General features: G+C 44.8%; 1 protein-coding gene across 2 annotated transcripts in view; it reads right to left on the bottom strand.

Annotated features, from left to right (window-relative positions):
- Prkcb (protein kinase C beta) overlaps positions 1-27,041 on the bottom strand; it is a 339,260-nt gene that overhangs the window by 187,364 nt on the left and 124,855 nt on the right. For both annotated transcript variants that reach the window (XM_031388182.1, XM_031388181.1), the window contains exon 3: positions 12,133-12,215. In XM_031388182.1, coding sequence (XP_031244042.1) covers positions 12,133-12,215 — 83 coding nt within the window. The remainder of the gene's footprint in view (positions 1-12,132; positions 12,216-27,041) is intronic.

Raw genomic sequence — 27,041 nt, 5'->3', positions numbered from 1 at the left:
TGGTGGAGGTGGTGGTGGTGGTGGTGGTGGTGGTGGAGGTGGTGGTGGAAATTAAGGGGCTGGAGAGATGGCGAAGTAGTTAGGAGCACTTGCCTCTCACAGAGGACCTGGGTTTGATTTCCAGCACCCACCTGGTAGTTTACAACCACCTGTAACTCCACCTTCAGGGAATCTCTTCTGGCCTCTGAGAGCATCAACCACATACATGGTGCACATTTTTATATGCAGGCAAAATTATCCACACATAAAATACAATGAATCACTCCAGTTAAAAAAAAATTAAAGACTTGAAATTAAGATCTTGCAGAGGTCATCCCTTCCATGTGCACTGCAACATTAGCCACAATCGTCAAGGTGCAGAAACATCAGCGTCTGTTGGTGAGCAAATGGCTAAAGAAACTGTGGTACATCCATACAATAATATACTCCCCAGCCATAAAAGAGAGGAAACTCCACAACATGCGTAACACGGATGCATCTTGAAGACATGGTGCTAAGCACAATATGCTAACCACTGAAGGACCAGTACTGTATGATCTCATTTGTATGGAGGATCCTCAACCATCGAATGCAGAGGATCAAGGAGTGTAAGACTGGTTGCTAGAGGCTGAAAGAGAAATAAGTAGCTACTAATCAATAGGCATAAAGTGGCAGTCAAGCCATCTGAATAAGCTCTAGAGGCCTGTCTCACAACAGGGTACCACAGTCAATAGTAATATCCTGTACTCTTCAGCTTTAGTAAGAGGCTCAATCTGTGAAATGATCTTTGCAAAATAAAATAGCTGCCTGAAGGGAAAACAGGCAAACTGCTGGTTGCCTGGGTGGTGGTTAACTTGATGGATGGGGTTGGAGGTGTAGGGGCCAGAAGAAGTATAAGAGGCTCATGATTACAAAGGAAAGTTCTCGATGTGGGACTTCATCTAGCCTCACATATAATAAATAGTTTTCAGAAACATGTGACTGGCCTAGCCCAAAGCCAGCAGCTTTGAGTCCAAATCCTAAATTCTTCAGAGAAGGACTCTTGTTGGCCCAGTAGTAAGAGATGCCAAGAGAGGTGTCACTGACTGACTGACTTGGGTCACTGATCTTTGGCAGTACACCTGAAAGGGTGCTACTTGAAAGTAAAGGGCTGCTGCTTGAGCCAGGTTTGTCCAGGGAACCAGGCATGCTAGGATGCTAGGTAAGAAGGCTGAGGGCTAGATGACCTAGGCTTGCATGTGGGCTTACTCAACATCATGGATGGGTGTCACTGAATAAAGCCCTTGGGGAAGCCTGAGTACCTTTACTTCCTTATGTGTAGCATGTGCATGACAGTGATGGACCTGCTTCCTAATGTATGATGAAAAGGGGAGAGTTATTGTGTGTAATGTGCTTCAAATTATATCAACGAATTCTGGCTCTTTGACTGTGTGGGGTGTGTGTGTGTGTGTGTGTGTGTGTGTGTGTGTGTGTGTGTGTGTGGTATGTGTGGTGAGTGCCTGTGCCCTTGCCTGCAAGTGAAGGCCAAAGAAAGAGATCAGATGCCCTGCTTCTTCTCTCTCCCCTTATGCCCATAAGATGCCATCTCTCACACAACCTGGTGCTTGCCATTTTTTTCTCTGTTACTCTGGCTGACCAGCAAGTCCCAGTGATCGTCCTGTCTGTGCTTCTCAACAGAGCTGGGGTTACAGGGTGTGCATAGACGCCCTGATTTTACACAGGTGCTGGTGATCCAGTCTCAGCAAGCACACTTACGCACTGAGGCATCTCCCAGCCTTAATTTGTTAAATGGTAGAATAGGCAACACAGAAGGTCAAAGACCAAAAGATCAAAAATAAGAGTCGTGGACTCCAGAACCCGTGCTCTCTCCGGGGCCACCTGCCTCTTAAGTTCTCCTTTCTCTCTCCCCTGGAACGTCAGGCTCAGGGGCAAGAGGCTTCTGGAAGTCGCCTCCATTTGGCTATGAGAGGTGTCCTGCTCTGTCCCCACCCCCACTCTCAGCAGGAGAAGCCGAAATCATGTATTCATAAGCTGGGGCTTAATCTATGAGTAACAAAACAGCTGCTTCTCATCTTTGCCCCTCTAGTGCTATGGCTCTGCTCCTGCCTCCACAGCATGAAGCCCTGCCTCGTGGCAGTGACGGATAGATAGCTGTTTAGCAGGAGTTCGCTCTGACCTTGGTGAGCTTGTTCTGCACCACAGAGGCTGTGGCCAGCCCGCAGCCCAAAGAGCAGACTAGTGTGGAATTCACTTGACAGTCAAAAGAGACTGCATTCATCCCAATACCCTCATTTTGTCAGGTCCTGCTCCCAGGAGCACCATGGGAGAGGACTCTGGGTTTCTCTTTTGTGGGAAGCAGAATAGATGTATGTCATGCCCAAGACGAGGCTGCACACTCACCACCCAAGACTTCAAAGGCGCATTGGTGGAGATCTTACTTAGTCTGTACGACACACAGGGGAGGGGAGAGTCTCTCTTCTTGCTTATTCTCAGTTACTCCTCATCTGCAGCTACGAGGCCAGAGCTCTTTTCCTCCTTTTCCAGAGAAGGAAATAGAGGTGAAATGTTACATAGCTAGCCCATGTTAGAGACAAACCTGGAAGTCAAACCCAACCACTCTGGCCTCAGAACCATTGTACAAATCACTTGTATTGCCTACTAACCAGTCAGGATTCCTTGAGAATATTTTCAATCACATATTCTCAGGCTTTTAATAGACTACCCAGGTAATCCTGGGCACTGGACATAATTTTTTTAAAGTAGCATTTAGAAACTTTTTTTTAAAGGTGGGGTGTGTGTGTGTGTGTGTGTGTGTGCGCGCGCGCGCGCGCGCGCGCGCGCGCACGTGCACACATCCAGAGAACAAAGCCGGAAGAGGGCCTCAGATGCCCTGGAGCTAGAGTTATAAGTGGTCGTGAGCTGCCTGATGTCGGTGCTGGGAACTGTAGGTGCTGCTAGAGCATCAGGCACTCTTAGCACTGAGCCATCTCTTCAGAAACTCTAGTGGGCACATGGTATTTTCTTCTGTTCAACATCTTGCTCTGTTTTTTTTCTATAGAAAGACCTCAGTTCTCTTTGCAAAGTTTCTTCCCTCATCTTGGAGGGAGTTCCTTTAAAGCTGAGCCCTGACTGGTTAGGGAACATCAGCATGACTAAACAGTCTCACTCCCCATGGCCATTTTGAATTTCAGGGCCAAAATGACACAAATGTCAGACTCAGATGAAGCCGACTTGGCTGCTCAAGTTTTCTTTCAGCACTCAGAAGTGCACTAGTTCCTAGCCAATGAACAATTCTCGTTCCAGATTACTAAAGGCAGTTTTGACTGAATGTGACCTAACATCACTAACTAGTAATAGAACCAGAGACGAAGGTTAGGGCTACAGCCCACTACCTCAGCTTCCCTGGGTTCCAAAATAAGTTAGGAAACAGATATCTACAAAGGAAAGTGAGTTTGTTTAGAATTTGGTCAAGCTGTGAGTAGAAAGGATCTAGTTTCTCTCTACCGTGTCTCTAACTTTCTTAAAATTTACAGAAAACTATGGGACAATAGCTAGCTAACATACAGATTAAGCGCAGACCAGTTCATTGGTTCTTTCCTGAAGGCTAACTAGCTGCAGATTCCCTCTATGGCCTCTGTTCTCAGAATGGGACTTTCAAGGGACCCACCAGTAGAAATGTGTAACATTCCTGTAGAACATGCCCAGTAGTCAGCCATCTCACTGAAAGGGGTGTTGAAAACATACAGAAACCAGTTCCTTCTTATTCTACACAGCTAGTCCTCAGACTTAACTTCGGCTCTTGAGAATGACTAAAAAGCATGAATATGTGGCAGCCTTTTGGATATTTGACCTAGACAGGGCAACCCTCCAGATGCCTCCACCACCACCCCTCTAAGGCATCTTTTTTGGCATTTGGTAATACACAACTTGGTTACTGAGTGTTTTGGCTGTGAATACAGAAGCCATAGACTGCAGTATTACATAAACTGGATGTGATTTGAGCAAGATGGTGTACTCTCTGATGTCGATAAATAATAGATGAATGAGAGAGGAGGGAGAGAAGGGGGAAAGACGCTGCACTGTTTAATCTGTGTGACCCCTATTGAGAGAGTCACGTGGCTGTTCTGGTCCAGGTGATGGTGATGCCAGGAGGGGACATCTCAGCCCTAGCTGTTGCTTCCATACTGGTAATGAGCTGCAGGTGCCCCCAACTTGGTGTTATGTAAAGCAGAGCAATGCAGGCTTTCAGAGGACAGCAGCTGGTAGGTTGCTTTCTTGAGTTGAGCAAACGAGACGTTATCACATGGGACAATGTAAGCCTTTTTCCCTTATGGCCACTCCCACTATAATGGGTAGGACCAAGCCTAGCGAAGTCAAGACTTCCTTGCCCTCTCTAGGGCCACAGGTGAATGAATGGAGGTTACGACACATGGACAATTAGAATATTATCAGGAGCACTAGAAGACTCCCATCGGTGAGAACTGAGCAGGTGCCCAGATGACAGCATCACAGGAGCATCTAGAACCTCTTTACAGTATTTCTGCTAGACCTGAGCTTTCACTGGGGCTCAGTCTTGACTGAGTTGAAGTGGGAGCCTGAGTCTAAGCTAGAGGCGAAGTACACCACCATTAGCCAAGTAAACTGGAGGGACTGGCCTCAGAGCATCCTCAAGTGACCTTCAGAGTTCTCCGCACAAATACTAGAGTAAGAAAGTAGGCAGATATGTTCTGGGATGGGGTCTCCACTATATAGTCCATGTTGGCCTTGAATTTGCCATCCTCCTGCCTCAGACCCCTAAGTGATGAAATCATGGGCATATGCTATTATGCCCAACTCAGAGAGCAGAGTTAACAGTTGACACCAAAATATGTTTTAAAAAAATGTAGGTTCTCTCCCCACCTCTGCATTTTCTCTCTCGGCAGCCCATGCTCTTTCTCTTTCTCTGTCTCCTTCCCTCTGCCTCCCTCTCCATGGCAATCTCCCTGGCCTCATTCCTTCAGACCAGAGACCTCGACCAAGAATGGTTTACCAATAAACCTGCCTTTATATCTACTCTAAAAAAAATGTAGCCTCTGGTTTTCATGTGTATGGAATACTCCATATTATTTATTATATATCACATGTCTAATAGTGAAAAGTGCATGTCAAAAGTACTGCAAATGGCCTGGCAGTGGTGGTGCATGCCTTTAATCCCAGCACTTGGGAGGCAGAGGATGGCGGATTTCTGAGTTTGAGGCCAGCCTGGTCTACAGAGTGAGTTCCAGGACAGCCAGGGCTACACAGAGAAACCCTGTCTCAAAAAAATAAACAAACCACAACAACAACAACAAAAAATACTGCAAATGATATTTTAAATACTATAAAAATACAATGCTTTTGTGATTTTGTTGCCTCATACACTTCTCGAGTTAACTATCTGGTTTTTTAAATCATGTTTCTTTCTTTTTTATATATAGATTTCTTTATTCTTTATTTATTTATTATAAGTACATTGTAGCTGTCTTCACACCACCAGAAGAGGGCGTCAGCTCTCATTACAGATGGTTGTAAGCCACCATGTGGTTGCTAGGATTTGAATTCATGACCTTCGGAAGAGCAGTCGGTGCTCTTACCCACTGAGCCATCTCACCAGCCCTAACTATCTGTTTTTTAAAAGAGATAAATAGCTGGGCAGTGGTGGCACACGCCTTTAATCCCAGCACTTGGGAGGCAGAGACAGGTGGATTTCTGAGGCCAGCCTGGTCTACAGAGTGAGTTCCAGAACAGCCAGGGCTACACAGAGAAAACCTGTTTGGAAATGATTTACATATAATAATATGCAAACTTCGGGCATGCATTTTGATTCATTCTGAAAGGCATGTGTACCTGCATAAGAACTGGCTCAGCCAAGATCTGCACCTGCTGTCGCCCCAGACACTGATCCATGGTTGCTGGCCAGGATTCCATTATGAGGATGCAGTGGCTTTCTCTTACATAAGCATTCATCAGTAGTTACTTGAGTCATTTCCAAATTTCAGTCGCTATAAATACTGATGTAATGAATGTCATTCTAGCTAAATAGATGAACCTATCCTCAAATAACCCCTCAGAAAGAATTCCTAGAATTGTCATCCTTAGGGCAAAAGGGTTAGGTTTCATCATTTGCAAGTCACAAACTACTTCTAAGACCATAAAATATTGACAAACCACCTAGGGAGTGCTTTTCCACTTCTGAACTGCCTGGCCCAGGGCCCCTGTTCAATACTTAGTGCTATTTTTATTAGCCATTATTCTTCGGCAGGTCATAGGGTAGCCTGCCTTCATTCCTGAGCAGTAGAGATACCTCTAGATATTAATAATAATTTTAAAATCGTTTATTGAGCTTTGCTTTGGGCCAGACACTATCTTAGGTGTGGTCCAAGCAATTTTCGCAGCAAATACTCATGACACCTACCCCCTAGGATTTAGATACTGTCCTCCCTATTTTAAAAATATGAGCTAAAGGTTATAGAAAATGAATTATTTTCACAAGGTCACAGGAGCAATAAGTCGCAGATTCAGAATCTGACACCAGAGCTTCCTGGCTGCAAAGTCTGAATTCACAGCATTGCATCACAGAATTTGAGCTTTTATATAAAACAATGAAGATGGAAATGGAAACATAATTATATTGTGCTGGTTTGCTCTGGGCTGGGGAATGTAGAGGATTCTCGGTATAGTCAGAGAAGGGAGGGAGGTAGACCCTCAGCTACTGTGTGAAAGGCTCACCACGCAAGCACGGTGTGAAGCACTTTCAAGCAAATGTTTCTGCTGTTAACCCATTTGTCTTTGTCAGCCCTTTTCCATTTTCAATACATTTAAAAAGTATCCTTATAAGCCCATGTGGTTGGTACTAATATCCCATTTTATATAAAGAAATTTAGGTACCGGAAAGTAAAATGGCATGCCCAAATTTCACTAATGAGAATCTGGGTGGAGTCAGGCCGCAAATTCAGACATATCTGATTTCCGAGTATGCACTCTTAGTTACTACAAGAAGGCTCAGTGGACTACCACAGGGCTTACTTGTAGTTAACAAGGGCTAAATCAGCTGGGGATGTGGGGTATGGAATGAGTGGGGTGCATTCTTTTAATGAGGTTATCTATGCCTTTAGGAATACCAACAAGACCTGCAGATCTCCTAAAAATAAAAACCCAGTGCAATGACCTCCAGTGATCTATTCTGTAATGGCTCCCTAAGTCTGGAGGATACTCAGCAGATTAATGACACAGTCAAGGCTGTTTTTTACCACTCCAGTCTGGATTCGAGCATGAGATAACCTTTGTTTAGTGGGACATTAGAAAACATAATAAACAGACTTCAAATGCTTTGTGGAAGCTTTAAATGATCCTAGGAACAACCCAAAAACTAGCCAGAGAATGAAGGACAGAGAACCGAGACACCTGGACCAGCAACCTGCCCACTGCCAGGCACACGAGCAGGCTCATCCTCAAGCACCTAGCCACCAGCCAATCCATCAGACACCCACAAGCACAGACCAGGACCCCAGGACAAAGAGCTCACTGGACTCACCCTAGTTCCATACCTCAACAATATTTCCTCCCTTATTCTGAGATCTTGGAGACAGTGAGCATGGTCCATAGTCTTGGTGCTTTGTAACCTAACACCGTCCCTGAGGAAAGCCATGCAGCTCTAGAGAAATGACTCTCAAGAGCCCACCCTCCCACACCTCACACCTCCCCAAGAAGATTAGTTTTCCTAACAAGACTAAGAATGAGGAGGAGATAATGTTTCCTTCTGGTATTGGTTTGGTTTGGTTTGTTTGTTTGTTTGTTTGTTTGTTGCCTTATTGGTTTGTTGTTGCTTTTAGTTTGTCTGTTTGTTTTGGTTTTCATTTTGTTTTGTTTGTTTTTCCTATTTGACAGAGAGGAGAGGGAAGAGCATGAAGTTGGGTGGATAGGACCTGGGACGAATTCGGGAGAAAAAGGAATATGATCAAAGTATATATTGCATAAAAAATTTAAAATAAAAACTTAATTTTAAAAATCTGCAATATCAGGAGAAGAAGAACGAGGCCTGTGGAAGAGCAGAGACATCATTCATGAACTCTGCCATGTTTTGTGCTGTATGGAGCCAATGTTAAGTACGGTATATATTGTCTAGTCTCATTGCTACTGAATGGACCCAGCAGGAGCTAGGTTGGCTGGGACAGTGGTTGACTCATAAAGTTCCCCTGGTATATCACAGTCTGATCGCATCTGCAGAGAAAGTCACATAAGTATAAACCTATAATGATGCCCAGAATATATCCCTGCTCAGGTGCTGCTTGGAATAGTGGAAAACAGAGGGCGGAGCCTTGCGCACTCTTTTCCCTAGACAAAAACATGCAATTTCTGCTTCATATGCTTGCTGCGTACTTGGCATTTCAAGGTCACAGAGGAGGAGAGAGCACCCCTCTAGACCTGCCTGCACACAAGAAGCAGCCAAAGACAGCCTGTCCAGGTGGACAAGCAGGTGTGTCCAGGTCTTTAATCATGCCTCCAACCACAGGCAGAAAAAAGGTCAATGAACAGAGTCAAGCCAGTTCAGGAGTCTGGACCAATTTATCATTCTTGCTGCCAACAGACCTTCTTGGAATAGCACCCAGAGCGTCTCTTCAGTCAGGCTGCCAAATCCTATGCATGGAGACTGTGGGGAGCAGTTTCTGTTCGCCCCATGCCTATATCAAGAAATGTCTGCATTCTTCCATTCATACAGAGAAGGGTTTCTCCCCATGCTACCCATGAAGCCTTCACACGAAAATCTGCCAGCTGGCCAGTAGAAAGCCTGTTCATTTTCTAGACTTGCTTGCTCTGATCTTGCTGCCCACACACATGCACTGGAGTAGTCATCATCATCATCATCATCATCGTAATCACCACCATCACCACCATCAGCATCTATATAAAGATCTTGCACCAAACACTGTCTTAGGATGTTTTAGAGAAATTTGTGCATTTGACACTCATAACAATGCTGTAAAGCAATGGCTGCTAGTTTACCCATTTTTTTCAGCTGAAGAATTTAAGAGATTTAAAATAACTATTCCAAAGTTATACAGGTTTACATCTAGGAGGGCTGAATCTATATTATATTCTATAATCTATACTTTTAACCAGTGTACAATACTGCTTTTCTAGGGTTCCTCTAAGAGGTCATCTATCCCCACTCTTTAACCATGGGATAAGCATACAAACTCTGATCTCTGAGGGTAGATACATACATTCGGGTTCTCCAGATAAACAGAGCCAAGAGGAGAGATGTAGCTACAGATACATAGATTGGTTATGTGAATTGGCTCACATGATGGGGGAGATTGAGAAATCTGTAAACTGGAGAATTAAAGAGCCAGTAGCACATTTCCATCAAAGGCAAGTGTAAAGGTCAGAGGGGCAGGAGGGCCCACAGTGTACATCCTAAACCAAATCTCAAAGCCTCAGGCCTGAGAGCATTGACCTTGAGGGGCAGAAGAAATACAGATGTTCTAGTTCAAACACAGAGTGAACTCACCTTTTGCCTGCCTTTTTCTTCTGCCTGGGTCTTCAACAGAGCAAATGCTGCCCACCCATACAGATGACTTGAACACTACACTCTTCTGGAAAACTCCTCAAAGACCCGCCTAGACATTGTTTTATCAGCTCTCAGAGAATCCCTTAATCCAGTCAAGCTGATACTTGAAAAAAAAAAAAATCAACCACTGTAAGCCCATCCTGTCTAAACTTGGTATCCACCTCTTTGAATTACACTTAATTTCAAAATAAATAACAATAAAGTCGTAATTGCACTTACCTACCATTAGATCGGAATGAACCACAAACTGATCTTTTCCCCAGGGAATGAGGTAAGGGCCTTGAAACCTGATTATTCTTCTCTTGATATTCCATACTTAAATACTGAGATGTAAAGATTAACAACTTAAGCACTGATATGAAGTCAGCACATCTAATCCTACATGCCACAAGACTATGAGGAGAAAGACTACAGATACTTGTTCAATAGAGGTTCATAGATGCACAAAATTTATTCATAACAAGATACACGTGGTGATTACAGCCTTCATTTCTAGAGCTAGCTGCAAGCACTTGTAACTCTTTTCTCCTCATTCCACGTTCCCTCAGCTGTGAATCAAGTACCTCAGTGGATGGTGCTTCTTTGCCAGATAGAGTGGTCTAAACCTTCACTTCTGAAGAGTCTGGGCCATGTAATCCTATCTCATTTGGGCTACTTAAGAGTTTTCTGTAGTCCCTAACCAAAAGTCATGTTGATGCCCTAAGAAACCCCCTGTATTTCAAGCATATTTATCTTCTCCGCCACTAGACAGGACCTCCTTCCCCTTAATCCAGTAAGTTCCATTACTTCCATCCTGGCTCACTAACTCAGAAGCAGAGGAAGCCCAAAGTAGGACCATCAGTGTCGCTCTGTGGAAGAATTTCCCCCGCAGAGAAGATTTCTATGCTATCAGAGGACAATGTCTTGGAGAGAGGAACCCATATGTTTGAAGATGGGTCACTAGGAGTAACTGTGAATGGACCACTCTAATTACCACCAATGAGTGACAGAGTCTTGGCCATCAGGGAAAGAGCATGCACTGAGATGCTAATATTGAGAACCCTTACAGCCACTTGAGAACCTTGCCTCAATTCCAAAAATTCCAGAATCTGAATTCCTATTCATCTAGAACCATTCTTGACATCTAGAACATTCTTGACAAAAACTTCCTGTTTGAGTCTGTTTGGGCTTCCAAACTCAAACAGGTGACTTTTTAAATCACAAAAAAAAATGTATTTCTCGTGATTTTAGAAGCCAAGAAGTCCAAGGTCCAGGGTCTGGCAGATGCAGTGTCTGGTGAGAACCCACTTCTTACATTGCTAGTTGCCTTGGTGTACCCCACATGATGGAGGATGTGAGCCATCTATCTAGGGTCCTTTTCCTAAAGGTGTGGATGCCATCCATCCATGAAGACTTCTCATTCTTGATCTGATCACATCCTAAAAGTCTTGTCTCTAATGCCGGAGGGTTAGAATTTCAGCATGAATTTGGAGAGAGACAAAACATTCAGACCATCACAGCACATGATCAGAGCCTGCCAATCAGCACAGCCCATTCTTCTGGCCACTGTGGTCTATGGTCACCACGGGAGTGGCTGTGCTGATAAAAGAGGAAAGGAAAGATGTCACTGCCTTCTTGTTCTCATAGTAGAAAACTCTTCCTAAGAATGAATCAAACACGAAAATACTGAGCCAAGAAGTGAAGGAGACTCCAGAGAGCTCCACTGAGACATCTTGACTTATCATGCAGATAGCAGGCATTTTCACTATCTAGCATGTGGCCACCGGCAGAAGGAAGGAAAAAGGTTAGGGCTGAGAACTTCTGTTGTGTAGAAAACCAACAAATACTCCAAACTTCAGACTTATACCAAGCGCTTTGCCCTAGCCTCAGATCAATCATCTTCTCATTGACTTAATATTTTCTTTAAGTTGAGTTATCTTTACTTAACCTAAATAACTTTCCTTAGGTAGGAATTTTTATATCCAAATCAGAAGACTGAAATCATTACTAAACTTGTTTTCTCAATCCATACTAAAATATATCATGCATAAAAGAAAAATACTCATCTGTTTTACCCACAAGCATCTCCTGACTTCGTGCAATAGTCACACTGTGGGTATGTTTGGTTTGCTTTGTTTGTTTGTTTGTTTGTTTTTGAAACAGGATTCCACTATGTAGCCCAGGCTAACCTGCACCTCACAACCCCAGCTTTGTGAGTTTGGGGTTACAGTGTGTTCTACTGTACCCAACAAATACTTTAGAATGATTAACAGCAGGATCACACACCCTCCCCATTCTTCTGATTTGTGGATCCTGATATTAAGACCTCCCAGTAAAGAACTAGAAAAATGTATTGAGAAGGTACCCTCTTAAGGGCACACTAGTGAGTGAGTTGTGTCCATTGAGTTCTAGGCCCTAGTGTCAAGGTAAAGTCAATAAGCAAGATCACAGAGTGAGGACCTAGTTGTTTCCCTGCCCAGCCACGCCCCTTCTCCACTCCCCCTGCCCCCTCTCCCCCGCTGGCTGAAAGCAAACCTATCAAAGAGACTGTGAACCAGGAAGAGTGGCCACCACCAGGTACTCACATCAGAGGCTGGGCCCTTGTCCGCACCGGGGCAGGAGAACGTGACAAACTCATGGCAGCGCTTGTGTACAACAAAGCAGCAGACTGCAGAAGAAAGCACAGGGGAGACAAAGAAGGAAGAAGCCGTTAGGTTGCTCCAGGGGAGGACATCTTGCAAAATAACATCAGCTTCTACCTCAGGACATCCTGCATAAACATTAGATGTCTAAGTTAAGTAGGGGGTTGGGGTAGGAGACAACTCAGTGGATAAGGTACTCAGCACGTAATTGTGAAGACTAGTGTTTGATCCCCAGACCCCACTTGGCCTGTAAGGTTACCCCCTTTAATCCTGGCCCTCAGGAAGCAGAGATGGGATCTCTAGGGTCAGCTAGCTAGCTAGACTAGCTAGAACAGGCTAGCTTCAGACTCAGAGACAGAGACATCTGCCTCAATAAAGAAAGTGAAGAGCAACTGAGGAACACAGGGTATGTCAATTGGGCTTACACACACACACACACACACACACACACACACACACACGCACACACACACACACACCGACATGCACAGACACATACACAAACACACATGCATATATACACTCACTACCTCTACCTGGCTCCACTGCACATATACATATGCCAACATGCATACATACAGGTTCAACACACACAAACACATATGCACACATGCACACATGCACTCACCTCTATCTGCCTCCACTGCACACACACACACACATGTGCGCCAATATGCATACACACACACATGTATACATATGGAAAATTAATTTAGCTAGTATGCTAAGAATCATATATACCCCATTACTTGAAGATCACTTAGAGTGCCTGCATAGTCTTTTATTGGTTTGGAAATGGGATGCTGTCTTTTTTAGCTCAAGTACTAGATGAAATCGTTTACTGATATTTAGGTCCATAGTACATAAGGAACATGTGTGTTTAAGCATTAGACTCCTACCTGGAGGGATGATTAGAACAGGAAGGGTGTGGAGGAACAGTGAGAAAGAATGGCAGAGGCGTGCTCCTCTCACCAGATCAGTGTCAAGTCAGTGTAGGAGTAGAAGAATCAGGCTCCAAACTGGGGGCGGAGCTCGGAGTGGAGAGCCTGCCTAGCATGCTGGAAACTCAGGGATGAAGAGGAGGAGGGAGCAGCATGGGGAGGAAGAAGAAAGATGAAAGGGAGGGCAGAAGAAAGGGGGAAGAGGTAGAGAGGGAGACAAGGAAAGAGAAGGAGGAAGAGAAGGGACCAGAAGACAGAGGAAATCGGAGGGGAGTGTGGGAGGAGGAGGGGATGTAAAGGTGGAGGAGAACCATAAGACCGTAACACCGCTTGTAATCTGCAACCACACACATATAAACATGCCTCTGAAACCTCGTGAGCTCAAGGCATCTGGGACCCAGCTTTACTATCTGAGTGTTACATAGAAAGAGGGCAGCAAGAGCATATACATACATAATAAAACACACATTTTGGACTGTTTTTTTTTTCTCAGATTTTCTATATCTTCTAGAATTCTAGGATCCTAGAGAATGAACTGCATTAGGGACCAGCTCAGACTTTTGTAAGCACACGTTCAACAAACAGAGCAGAAAATTCCAAACTACTCATAGCGATGTGATTGTGTGGACCTGTCATTACAGGAAGGAAGTGCCAGGAACTAGTTAGCTGGTGTCACCTGCAGGCAGTCACTGCCCCCTCCTGAAAGTCCCCCAACACCAGCAGCTGCACACAAAAACCAATAAGGAGTAAAACAACAAGTAAAACACAAGGGAAGAAAAAGACAGTGAGACATAAGAGGAGAAACTTACCTCTAAAGAAACAGAAGAAACATCTCAACTACAAGCACCATGCATATGTTACTGGAGTCCTAATTTTGAGTAAACCAGCAATATTAAAAATCCACCAAGACAATCAGGAAAGGGGATCTATTCACTTGGTTTTTATGACACTAGGTATTTATCCTTACTGATATCAGAGAACAGATGCCTTTGGTATGATATTAGCATGGTGATTATTCTTACAGCATCTTATCTTTGAGGGCTACAACCTAAAAGCTTTGAGGATAAACTAATTCAGCTTAAAGTAATTAGGTATGCTCAGGAGGGTGATAGTTTTTAAAAAAAAAAGGAAGAAGGAAAAAAGACAAAAAAGAAAGAAAGTTAATCACTATGACTCATTAAATGTTCCTGATGGGCTCATGAGGATTTAATGCCAATCTGTCTTCTTTTTTTACATATGCTTGACTGTTCCATAAAATACAACTATAAGATAGAGACTGAAACAGAGAGAGGCCAACACAAAAAACCCAGGATAGGAGGGGCTACAGCACTGGATGTGCTGCAGCCCATGTTCTCCAAGGAGACTGTGCACATTGATGAACTGCATACAAGACTAGTGTAAGTGTGTTAACAATTATGATGCGGACGGCTGTCGGGATGGCTCCGCAGGAACAGTACTCAGTGGACGAGCCTGACACACTCTCAGCTTAATCCCACAACCCCTGGAGGAAAGAACTGATTCTTGAGATTTGTCCTCTGACCTTCACACAAGTACACACACACACACCCAAACACACCACAAATTCACACACACACCACACATAAATACAAGCTCACATACACACATGCACACACATGCACACACACTCACACACACACACACATGACCACACACTCTCACACATACCACCTCTCACACACACTCACACACTACATACACATACACCATCCCTCACACACACATGCACACACATACTTACACACACCATACACACATATACCACACATACTCAAACACACACCACACACTCACATGCACACACAGTCAACACACATGCTCTCTTAAACACATCACCCCTCACACACATTCGCACATACCACACACACTCACACACACACTCACACACCGTGATAATATATTTGTTTAAGAATTAAGACTGGGGGTGACACTCTAGGGCAGAACACTCTCCCAGCATGTATAAGACACAAACACTGGAAATATTAACAATAACAAAAATGAACAATTAAAGATAAAACAAGATCAAACACTCCATATGCAGTTTTCAAAGCAGTGTAAGGAAAATTACTGTAAAGAAAACATTTCGGGTTCACTTGGACAGACAAGCTCCATTTCCCAAGTCATGCATGTGAGGATGTTTCAAAATCTACATTTGAAGCTATTTCTAATTTAAGCTCTTTCATCTTTGTAATTTTTTGCAATCTGGTGAACACTGGGCTCTATCCCCCCATAGGTACCCAGTTGTCCCAGAAGCCTTGATTAAATAATTCTGTCCTTCTGAGTAAATTTCTAATGCCATGTTTATTAAGTATTCAATATTTACATACACTGAGCTTATCTCCAGGCCTCTAGCTTTGTCCCCTGATCTGTTGTGAAGCACAGCAATGTGGGGAGGGGAGGTCGGTTACAGCAGCTTTAGAACACGTTGTGCCCACACTGGGTCCCCCTCATTATTCCTATATTCAGCGTTTTCTTAGATATTGCTATGGTTTTATCCTTCCAAGTGAACTGCAGAAGCAGTTTATCAAGGTTCTTAAAATAGCAGTGGGGATTGTATTAGAGTCACAGTAAGTCAATCTCTGTTTTCCAAAAATAAAATAAAACAAAATAATTGGGGCTTTCATTAAACTGGCCTTACATTTTCAAAATTAAAATTCAAGATAGCTGACACTTTTACAAAAATAAGTCACTCCTCCAGGAATTGACTGCTCCCTTGTTAAGAATTCTCGTCTGGCATCTCCCAGAAGGCCTCTCATTCGCTCCACACCCGGCCCTACTCAGCGCTTACAGTGGACGATCTGAGGAATCCCTGTTTTAATGTGCTTTCTTCCTTGTGGTTTCCAATTGGCTGCTGTTTATAGGTAGGGGAGAAATGCAATTCCACTGTGAGGGTTTTGTAGCCTTTTCAAAACTCATTATCATTAATATGGGTTTTTAGTTGCCTTTAGAGTCCTACCTACAAAATTGTACTATCCCAAGCAATCATATTTCCTTTCCTCCTTTCTCATCTATATGCCCCTCCCCCCTTATTGTATTTCTACATCTAGAACTGTCAGGACACCAGGAGATAATGGCCAATAGCTGTCCTTTCCAGCCAGTATCACCCCTCCCCGCTCCTAGGAGGTTCTCACAACCACCAAAGTTGCTTTTCATGACTCCTCAGAATGACTATTAGTTTGTGTTTATAATTCCTTGGAAATTGCCCATGTGTTTACAATGTAAGCATCTTATCTGGCACGTCTTTATTGTCTATTATTTTATTTTTAATATATTTCTTTTTGGTACTAGTAATAGAACACAGGGCCACTTCCATACTAAATAACTACTATACACTGACCTCTCTCTCTCTCTCTCTCTCTCTCTCTCTCTCTCTCTCTCTCTCTCTCTTTCCCTCCCTTCCTCCCTCCCTCCCTCCCTCCTTCCCTCCCTCTCCCCATCTGTGTATGTGTGTGTGTGTGTGTATGGTATACATATGCATACACAGGCTTGTGGAGACCAGATGTCAATGTTGAGTATCTTTCTCAGTAGCTCTCCACTTTAGTTAGCTAGTTAGTTAGTTAGCTAGTTAGTTAGTTAGTTAACTAGCGAGCACTGGGGCTACCACTCTCCAGGGATCCACCTGCTTCTGTACCCCAGGATTGGGGTTACTGATATGAGATACCAAGCCTGGCTTTTACATGTGTGCTGCTGATCTGAACCCAAGTCTTCTTGTTTATTCAACAGTTTACCAGCGGAACCATTTCCCCCACCCCTTTTTATTTTTATTTTGAAATTTTGACTATGCTACCTGCTCTGGCCTTGAACATTTGAATCCAGAGTGTTCCTGTATGTTATCTGGTCTCCCTGTGCTTCTGTTTCCTCTCTGAAAGGTGAAGAAGCAATTCCCATAGCACAGTGGTGTTGTTCACCCTCAGAGCTGAGCTATCTAAACCTCAAACAACCAACAAATACCAGCTCCTATCACACCCAGCTCCCGGAGCTGCTTGAACGGACAATCCAGTTAATTCATTCCCATTTGTCTTCATTAAACATTGAAAAATCTTTTCAGGCTCAAAACTATTCTTTTAAGTACAGTTTTGGCTGGACTTACATTTTATACTTAGTGTCATTATTAAGTTTCCAAGTGGTCTATCATTATGGTATGAATTTCTTCTTTGATCTGGAATGAGTTAGGAAAGCCCCCCCCCCCCAATTTTCAAATAGCAATTTTATTCTAGAACCCTTTTTCAAAACATCCAAAGCATGAGTCAGGACCTTCTTCATCCTCATCCTTCTGACAGGGCACCAGGAATAACTAGCACATCCTCATCCTTTAGTTTCCTAGGTCTGCTACAGTTCCCAGTATCAACCCTGATACTAAGTGATAGTAACTAAACAGCTGGTGCATGAAGGAACAACGGAATGAGCCACCACAGAAGGAGAAGAAAGAACAACGGCATCATGGGAGAGGAGGCTCCTGAGTGCTTCTTTCGCATTCCACCATGGGGAAGGCATCTTTGGGCAGCCTTCCAATTAGCACAAAAATAAATGATCCAGCCCTATGAGGAGGAACCAGTAGGCCAAGTGAGTGGCCTGCCCCTCTCCACAGCTGCTGGGGACAGACTTTGGAAGCTGAAGCAGTGCAGGTAACTACTCCCTTAAGTGGTTTGTGTCTCCAAAGTTGTGCAAATCAAATTCCCCATTAACTAAAACACGCTTTTAAAGAGGACTAGGGCTGTCTATTTTAAGAAACAAACTAAATCTCTCTGTGATACAAATAAACACCCCCTCATTTCTGTTTGGCAAATTCAGGGGCATACTAGCTTTCCTTTTAAAAAGAGGCATTTTTTTTTCAGAGCTGCTGAATGTGCCAGGTCCCACTTCCACACAGGTAGCTGGAGGAAGCCAAGAATCCCTACTTGCTCCACGCTGTATTTAATTACTCCTCGCTGTCCTGGGTGGGAAAGCCTGCAGCCTGACATCCTCCCGGCCCAGTCTAGAGAGCTGTGTAGGTCACTCGGTGGGGTTCCAAACACAAAAGCCTCTGAGCTAGGTGACTGATAAGAACAGCCAGGGAAGGGTAGGACAAACACGTGTAAAGGGGAATTGCAGCTTCAGTGAGAAATGAGAAAGGTCCCCAGCTCCATCCATCTCCACACTTTCCTTGTACATGAAAAGCCATAAAGGCTCACACGCTGCCTCTGCAGCAAGATGCCTATGTCCAAACCAAAGGAACTTTTATTGTTACCTTACTGGGAAAAAATGGCCTCTGCAGATGTGATTAAGATGAGGACTCTGCAGAAGAGAGAGACACTGACTTATGGGAGTAGGCTCAATGGAACCCCAAGACTCCTTTTATGAGGATGCAGTCAGAAAATGAGCTCTGATGGTGGAAGCAGAGGTTGGTGTGGTCTTCTTGCGGGAAGGAACGTGACCAAGGAATGTGGGTGGTCCACAGCAGTTAGAAAGGGCAAGGAACAGAGTGTCCCCTCCAGTCTCCCATGAGGAGAGCAGCCAGCTGACACCTTGGCTTTAGTCCCAACAAAGCCATTTTTAGACTTTGGTCTCGAAAGCTGTAAGACACTAACTTTGTATCATTTTAGGCACCTGTGTGTCTTTGAATGTGTTACAACATCTTGAGGAAACTAATACACTAGGTAAGAATTAGAAGCATGTGACTGATGTGATAAACACGAGACAGCTGAAGCAGAGACCCTTCCAAGGGACCTCTTTGGGGTAACTGTCCCAGGAAAGTGCCGAGTCTGCAATTCTACTCCACTCCCAACACCCATTTCTAAGCACCTTTGTACTTTGTATAGGACAATACAGAGAGATCTGATTCTATTCTTCATTTTGACTTTGACCTCCCACTTCCATCCAGTTCTCACAGGGTCAGTGGTATAAAACTAGCATCCTTAGGTGTCCACTCAGGCTTCATAATTCCTATCAATGTGAGATAGAAATCCTAACATTAGTTGTGGCTAGCTATGGTGGGAGGAGACAAGAGACCTTGAGTACTGAGAGACCCTGAGTACTTTCCTAGGTTCTCATCTCTCTCAGGATGTCCCATGCCTGACGGCCCTCAAGCAAGAAAGCTACCATTGGCAGAGGATATCAATCACATCTCAGGAACCAGGTGCATCACAGCTTACACCTCCAATTGGCCACCCATACCCTAGAGTCTACAAACATGCATTTTGTACTTCTCTGAGCCTCAATTCCCTTTTCCAAGATGGAAGTAATAATAATATTGGCTCTTGAGACATAGTAATGATATTCTATTATGCTTGACACAGGAGCCTAGCGTTACTGTCTCCTGAGAGACTTCTTGCGGCAGAGGATGGAAACAGATGCAGAGACTCCCAGCCAAACATTAAGTGGACCTTGGGGAGTCTTTTGGAAGACTGAGGGATAGAACTGAGTGAGCCAGAGGGGTCAAGGACACCACAAGAAGACCTACAGACTCAACTAACCTGGGCCCAGGGGGCTCACAGAGTCTGAACCACCAACCAAACAACATGCAAGCCCCCATACGCATTTGTAGAAGATGTATAACTTGCTCTTCGTGTGGGTCCCCTCACAATTGAAGTGGAGGCTGTCTCTGACTCTGTTGCCTGTCATTGGATCCCCTTCCCCTTCCAGGACTGCCTGGTTGGGCCTCAGCAGGAGAGGATGTGCCTAGTCCTGCTGGAACTCGATGGGCCAGGGTGGTGTGGTACCAAAGGAGGGGGGGCTCCCCTTCTCTGAGGAGAAGGGGTGGGGTAATGGGGGGATTTATAAAGGTGCAACTGGAAAGGGCTGCAATTAGGATGTAAAGTGAATAAAAATAAATTATTGAAAATAATAATACCTGCTTTTATAATAATATCATTAGAAAGCTCAAGTGAGAACACATGTTCTAAGGCCTTGGTGGAAAAGGACTTCTGGCTTACACTTGTCAGCATACAGGTTTTGCTTGACTTGAGGATCGTGGTTTTGTTTGGGAAGGATTGCCCTTTCCTTCTAGGTGAGAGATGAGCTCTAGAGCCCAAGATGAAGTAGGGCTCCTCCCTCCCCAGCTAAAATACAGCAGTCTGGTCTCTGTTCTCCGGATACCTTGCCTCACTGGCACTAAGGACTCAGGAGCCGTATGTGATGATACATACCTAGAATCCCAGTGCCTGGAAGGCTGAAGCAGGATGATTTCTAGTTTGAGGTAAGCCTGGGATACATAGCAAGATCTCTGTCTGTCTGGGGGAGGGGGAAGGAAGAGGGTAAAAGAGAGGGAAGGAGAGAGGAAGGGAGAGAGGGGGAAGAGAGAGAGAGGGAAGGAAAGAGAGACTGGTTTTCACTTGTGTGTCTGTGAAACCTGCCCAATGGCAGTCCGGAGAAGGATCTCCATTCTATCCCCAGGGAGGCTGATGATCACAGGTCATTTGCCCAAGGGCATTTAGCTAAGTGATTGGTGATACTCTATTGGAAACTCGGCCTGCCCTCCTCGGGAGCCCACACACCCCACTGGTGCAGGCACACGTGTGTTTGTCATTCATCTCTCTGTTCCAGGAGAGCTCCTCCCCCGCTCTGCTCACCCCTGCCATTCAGTCACTTGCTGAAGCCCACTGATTCTTCCTGCACAGCATCCTTTGCAGCAGCTCCTCCTGCACATTCCCCACTGGCCCCCCTTAGCTGCCCTCAGTAACTCAGAGAGGGCAGCTTGGTAATAAAGCCTAGGCTGGGCTCCCCAGAGCCTCATCAGCCTGTCTTGATATCTCATCTCTGTGAGCCAAAGTTTCCATAACCGTAGAAGAGATAGGACTGCGATGCCACATAATTGTCAAGAAATCTAAATGAGATGTCATGTGTGAATGTGAAGCAGCAGGGGACAGAATAAAATATTCTCTTAAGAGAGATTCATTTACTTTCTTCCAGAATTGGGAGGGCGGGGGGAGGGCATGTTCAGAGCACAAACTCTGCAGCCAAATGGTCTGGACCAGGTACCGTGACTTAGCCAAATGGCCTGGACTAGATACCATGACTTATCAGCTCTGTGACCTTGAAGATGCTCATTAATGTTGCTCTGTCCTGACAATCTGGCCTGTAAAATTCTGGTGATAATTCTACCTTTTATAACAGAGTTGTTATGCGGATTCGCTGAGTTCATCTTGACTCAGTGTGTGGACACAGTCACTTCCTAATAAAGGTCAAGTGTTGTTGATGACATTCCCACGCACTTCCTCCTCCTCCACGCAGCCTACATACACACTTGTAGAAATCTCACCCTCTGATGACCCAGCCTTGGTCTCACTTTCTTGCTCTGACCATCCATTCGATGCCTGTGGTCTAAAGCTATGTCATCCAACATGGTAGCAACAAACTCCAAAGGGGGTGGGGAGGAACCACAAAAATCTACAGCAATTAAACAAAATTTAAAATATGTCCATCATATTTGCTAGCTATACTTCTAGTGCTTAACAACTCATGTGGTTAGGAGTTCTCATATTGGGCTAATATAGATGTAAGGTGGAGTGGTTACTAAATATGTCTCCGTGGATAGAAACAGCCTAGAGGATAAAGTACAAGTATTAAGCCAGGCTCCCGTCCATGGTGTAATTACTGTGCAGCTTAGCTCTTTTCTCCTCTTGCTCTGCTGCCTCACATTTGCTGTCAGGCCAATGACAGCCACATATTATTACAGATTGCATATGTCCCCTATTATGCGTATTTGTTCCATCAAAGTACCTGCACCAATAGCTTACTACAACATGTAGTCCACAGATGAAAGAGCAGGCAGGAGAACCCGCCCTTTAAGCAGCAAACTTTAGGCCAGACTAGAATAGAAGCAGCACATTATCTAAACACAATTCACTCCGCATCCCAGCGGGCCAGGTAATGGTTTGCTCGTGTTACTACCTTGATGCAGGAGTTGCAAGCTCAGATATTTGTAAAGGCCAGGCCTTCTGGCTAAGGGAAGTCAGCCTGGGTCACGGCCAGACAGGGATGAACTGAGGAATACAGGTCTTCCCAAAGGACACTTGGCTGCAGACAAGGGTGGCTCTGGGTTCACGAATGCAGATGCCGGAGAGGATTTTTGCTAAGCTTTATGGAAGCAAATACATTAGGATTAATGTACTTGCGTGCCGCCAGTTTACAGGCTCTGCCTTAGCTTCTTATTCTAGCTCAAGCATCTCCACCTCAGGCAATATGTTCCTGGAGCAAACAGAGCCCAGGCAGAGGACAGGAAGAAGGCCATGTGGCAGTGTAGAGGATCGTACAATCCTTAATTTTAAAAAGCATGAATGAATGGATGGAAGGATGATGAATGATTCAACAAGTTGGCTCATTTGGTTACCTTCACACTCAGAAACCGAGCATCACAGCTGAGTCAAGAGGATGCAGCTGAGGCTGTGGGCGCTCGAGGCTGTGTGTGAGTGTGTTGGGGCAGGAGCCTGCCCTTACCCTGATAAACCATGGAAGTTCAGAGGTCTTTCAGAGCCCTGTCTGGCAACTTCTCCATATGCAGTGTGTATTTCTTTGAAAAGAGTGCGCTCCACTTGCAGCTTAAAAATTTGAACACTGCCAATTCAAAAACCACCGTTTTGTGTCATTTCCGGAGGAAACTATTCTTTACAGCTTCTTATACAATCCTTGGATAAACCCTAGATCTTGCAGAAACATCCTCTGCATATGGGAGTCCATATGTAGGTCTATATGTGTACAATCAGCCCTCCATATGCAAGGATTCTATATCTGATGATTCCATCAGCCAACTATCAAAAATATTTGGGAGGAAAAGTCTGCATCTGTCCTAAACTTGTACAAACTTGCTTCCTGACGTTATTCCCTAAATAATACACGATAAAACTATCTGCATAGGATTTCCATTGCATTAGGCGTTAAAAGCAATCTAGAGATATCTAAAGCATTCAGGAGGGTGAGGGTCAGTTTCAAGCCAACACTTAACCATTTACAAATGAATCTTAACTGCCGGAATATTCGGGGAATCCAAGGGCATCCCTGAAACCAATCCTTGCTATTATAGCTGTGTGCTGTCTAAGAAATATTTCTATTTCCTTTTTCTTTTTTATCTATATCCCTGATGTTTTACCTGTAGGATATCATTGCCTGGTTTTCAGCATGGTTTTCCACTGTAAACCCCCCACCTCCCAGGGAGCTGTTTATAAAAATGTTCAGTCCCAAAGATTCTGGTTTAGTGGAACTGGTGGGGAGGTGAGGGCAGCAGGCATTGGTGCATTGAGGAAGCTCCCTAAGCAATTCAGAAGCACTTGGAGAGTTGAGCATCACGCCTCAGCACATGCCTCTACCACCTGCTTGCTCCCAAGTGAGCACATCCAAGAGCCTGTTCCTTCTCTCTATGGAGACAACAGCCCCATTCTGTTTCCACAGCTGCACCTTACCCCATCATTTGGATGGGCCACCCAGTCCCATAAGGAATTCCTAAAATGTCAAGGATTCCTTCCTTGGTAAGGAAGGGAGAAGTGACAGAAAATTGCTTATCTGAACCAAGCCCTAAGGAGAGGAGACTGAAGAAGGGGCAATCACCCTACAGTTGTCAGCAAATGCAAGGTGCTCCTCTACAGGGTGACATGGCCCACAGGAGGTGTGGAACAGGCCTCAGTAAAGGCCCCAGACTGAATAAATCCAGGGAAAGAAACTTCTCCCGCATCCTCCCTCTGCTTTTAAGAACTCTGGAGGAGCCAGACCCAAGAGGAACAGGGTAACACTTAGAGGCTGTTCTTGACTGTGTCCTCTATTTCTTGTTCACACCTTGAAGGTGGTCCAGGGAATCAGCACAGGATGCCATTGCTTACGAGGAACATTAACCTGCCTTTGCTCATCTGTCATAGTACCCTCAGACCAGAGGAAGCCAAATCAAAGTATGGTAGACATCTCTTGTTTCTGCCTGACCAGCATCTATCCCGCACTCTTTTCTGAGGAGTCACTCCTCCCTGACCCACAATTTGTGTGTGTTATCAAAGGCTCCCCTCATCCTCTGACTCCAAGAATGGACATAGGTCCTAGGCCACCGTGTGGGTTTAGGGATGGACAAGTCACTCGAGCCTCCTGATGAGAATCAACACTGAGACTTCTGCTGAAACTATTAAGGAGTATTTCCTAGTCAAGTTGCTCAGCTGTTAAGGAAGAACATATATATATCTGCCATGTTTATTATCAAATGGACACACACATGGGGGGGAGTAAAGGGAAGAGAGAGGGGAGGAGAGAGAGGACTCTATCAACCAAAGGCGAGAGACTGGAGGACAAGCAGCAGAGGCCCCTGTTTTCTCAGTAATTTGTGTGCTCCCATGAATCAACATTGCTACTGAGGAAACAGCTGCTACCAGCATATGATTCAGCCCATGATAAGGAACCGAAGGAAGCTGGAATACTATGTCCCATGCTCTCCATGATTTTTCTCTGTGCTGCATCTCTTGTCTTAGACCACTGGACTCAGGAATGTGCTTGGGTGACAGAAAGTGTCAGGAGACTCACAATTTGACAGGTGCCCCATATCCGTGGGTGCCTGGTATTTGGGCTTCTTCTCAGCAAGTCCCTGTTGGACTGACACATCCACCTTCTGGTCCCATCAACAGCCTACCCTCATTGGTGAAGGAAAAGACACACGGCCCCAAGGTCATGCCCTTTCTTGACAAGAAAATGAGTCACATGCATCATGTTTTGCCTCCAGAGTTATATGGCTTGGTGCCAGTAGATAAATCCACACCAATCCCAGCCCCTTTCAAAGACAGACAGAGAAAGCTTCCTTGGCTGCAAGTGAAACAGTAGCTCTGAGTGCAAGGAGGGTAGCTATGTAAATAATAACAAACCAGATAAACAACCAGGCCCCAGAGACTACAAAGGGCTTCTTCTGGCTTTACCCAGCATGCACTCCTTCCCTTTGGGAAATCATCCTTCTCCTACCATACACAGTTCTTGTAAGGGTGTCAATCAGCAATCCAACTCTCCCCTTGCTCACAACCCAACATCCCAACACTTAATGAATCACGTTCTCTGTCTGAAATTTGATCTGGGGCTGAGAGACACAGGGGTGGGAACAGCTGGAGCTGATTCATCCTGCTAATATCACCATGTAAAGGCCATGTGTCCGTCCCAGCATCCACACCCCCAGAGCAGCATTCTGATGCTTGCCTCTGCCTGTTTGTGCAGCTCCATCACTTCCCGGTCATTCAGTTGCTCCTTTAGGTAAGTATAGTCCATTTATGTTGCTTATAAATGGCCATGAACCCTGACCAACTGGAAGATACCTGGTCTGTCCTCGTGTTAATGGAAGATGTATGATATCTTTTCAAGAACATCTTCAAATAATGGTCTCCAAATGTACTGCAGACTCCCATGGCCAGGGTCTCCTTTCCTACAGACACCTCCAACACTACAACATTCTGACTGCATAGAAGCCAGCCTCCTCCCCAGCAGACCTGGTCCTGTCTCTGTGGCTCCTCTTCCTCTCTCTACCCCCACCTCGATGGAATCTCAAGGCTCTCTTAAGTGAAGGTCCTTCCAGGCTCCTTTGAATCTCAGACTAAATATCCACTCCTCAGGGAGTCCTCTCTGGCCCATTCATCTGTGTTTAATCTGCTTACTGTTTTGTAATGCTTCCTCTGACCTGTCATCCCTAAGAGACTTTATTGTCTTCAAAATAAAGTGGGAATGAAGAATGATTACTCAGAGAGTCATGGGGATTAGATGTGACAACCAAACTGGCATAAGTTCACCATGAATATTAGCTATTGTTATGGTTCTTGTCATTGTCATTATTGCTGTCATTATCATCCTCCTCATCGTCATCACCATCATCACTGTCACAGTCACCATCACCATGAGCATCACCATCATCATCACTATAGCCACCATCAGCAGCATCACCCTCCTCCTCCTCTTCTTCCTCCTCCTCTTCTTCTTTCCCTTCCAGGTTATTGCCTCCATCAAAGCAAAACAAAAATACATAATTTTGTCCCCACTGGTGCAATAATATTTAATCGGCTGTGAGTTGGTTGAGATTTGAAGCCAGCAGCCTCACGCCATCCTCCTCCACCTCTCTGCTTGTTTCCCCTGGTCATGCTACATATTTCATTTCTTCTAAATATTATATTCTGCTCCAAAGCAAAACAAAGTCAGAGCAAAAAGATTTCTGCCATGGAGTTCATTTTGTATTTATTCCTTCTCTCCTTACTGAGATTAGCCAGCCTTCCCAGGTGTGGTGTCAAACTCCTGTCATCCAGTGTGTGGAACACAGACGCAGGACGATCCTCACACATTTGCTGATGGACTAAACTAGAGTGAGTTTCAAAACCAGCTTCAGGGGCTGGAAAGATGGCTCAGTGGTTAAGAGCATTGACTGTTCTTCCAAAGGTCCTGAGTTCAAATCCTGGCAACCACATGGTGGCTCACAACCATCTGTAATGAGATCTGACTCCCTCTTCTGGAGTGTCTGAAGACAGCTACAGTGTACTCACATATAATAAATAAAGAAATAGTTTTAAAAAAAAAAACAGCTTCAGGTTCACGATGAGATCCCGTCTATTTAGTTTAAAACTAAATAATCCAATCTGACTTTTTGCTGGAGGTAGGAATAAGATGTCCCACTTTGTTCTCTATTGCTGTGACAGACACCATGACTGGAAGCAGCTCTGGGAGGAAAAGGTTTATTTGGCTTACAGAGTCAAGGCATGAACTCAGAGCAGGAACTCGGAGGCAGGAACTGAAGCAGTGTCGCAGAAGAACACTGCTCGCTGGCTTCTTCCCCTGGCTTGCTCAGCCTTGCTTTCTCATACAGCCCAGGACCAGCTGCCCACGGTTGGAACTGCCAAGGCCAGGGCCAGGGCCATCCCACATCAATGATTGATCAGGGAAATGCTCCACAGGCTTTCCTATAGGCCAATCTGATGGAGTTTTTTT

Source organism: Mastomys coucha, unplaced genomic scaffold (genome assembly GCF_008632895.1).
Source record: "Mastomys coucha isolate ucsf_1 unplaced genomic scaffold, UCSF_Mcou_1 pScaffold21, whole genome shotgun sequence".
Classification (NCBI taxonomy): Eukaryota; Metazoa; Chordata; class Mammalia; order Rodentia; family Muridae; genus Mastomys; species Mastomys coucha.
The sequence above is the reverse complement of the archived record's forward strand: the minus strand, read 5'-3'. Positions and strand labels throughout refer to the sequence as shown.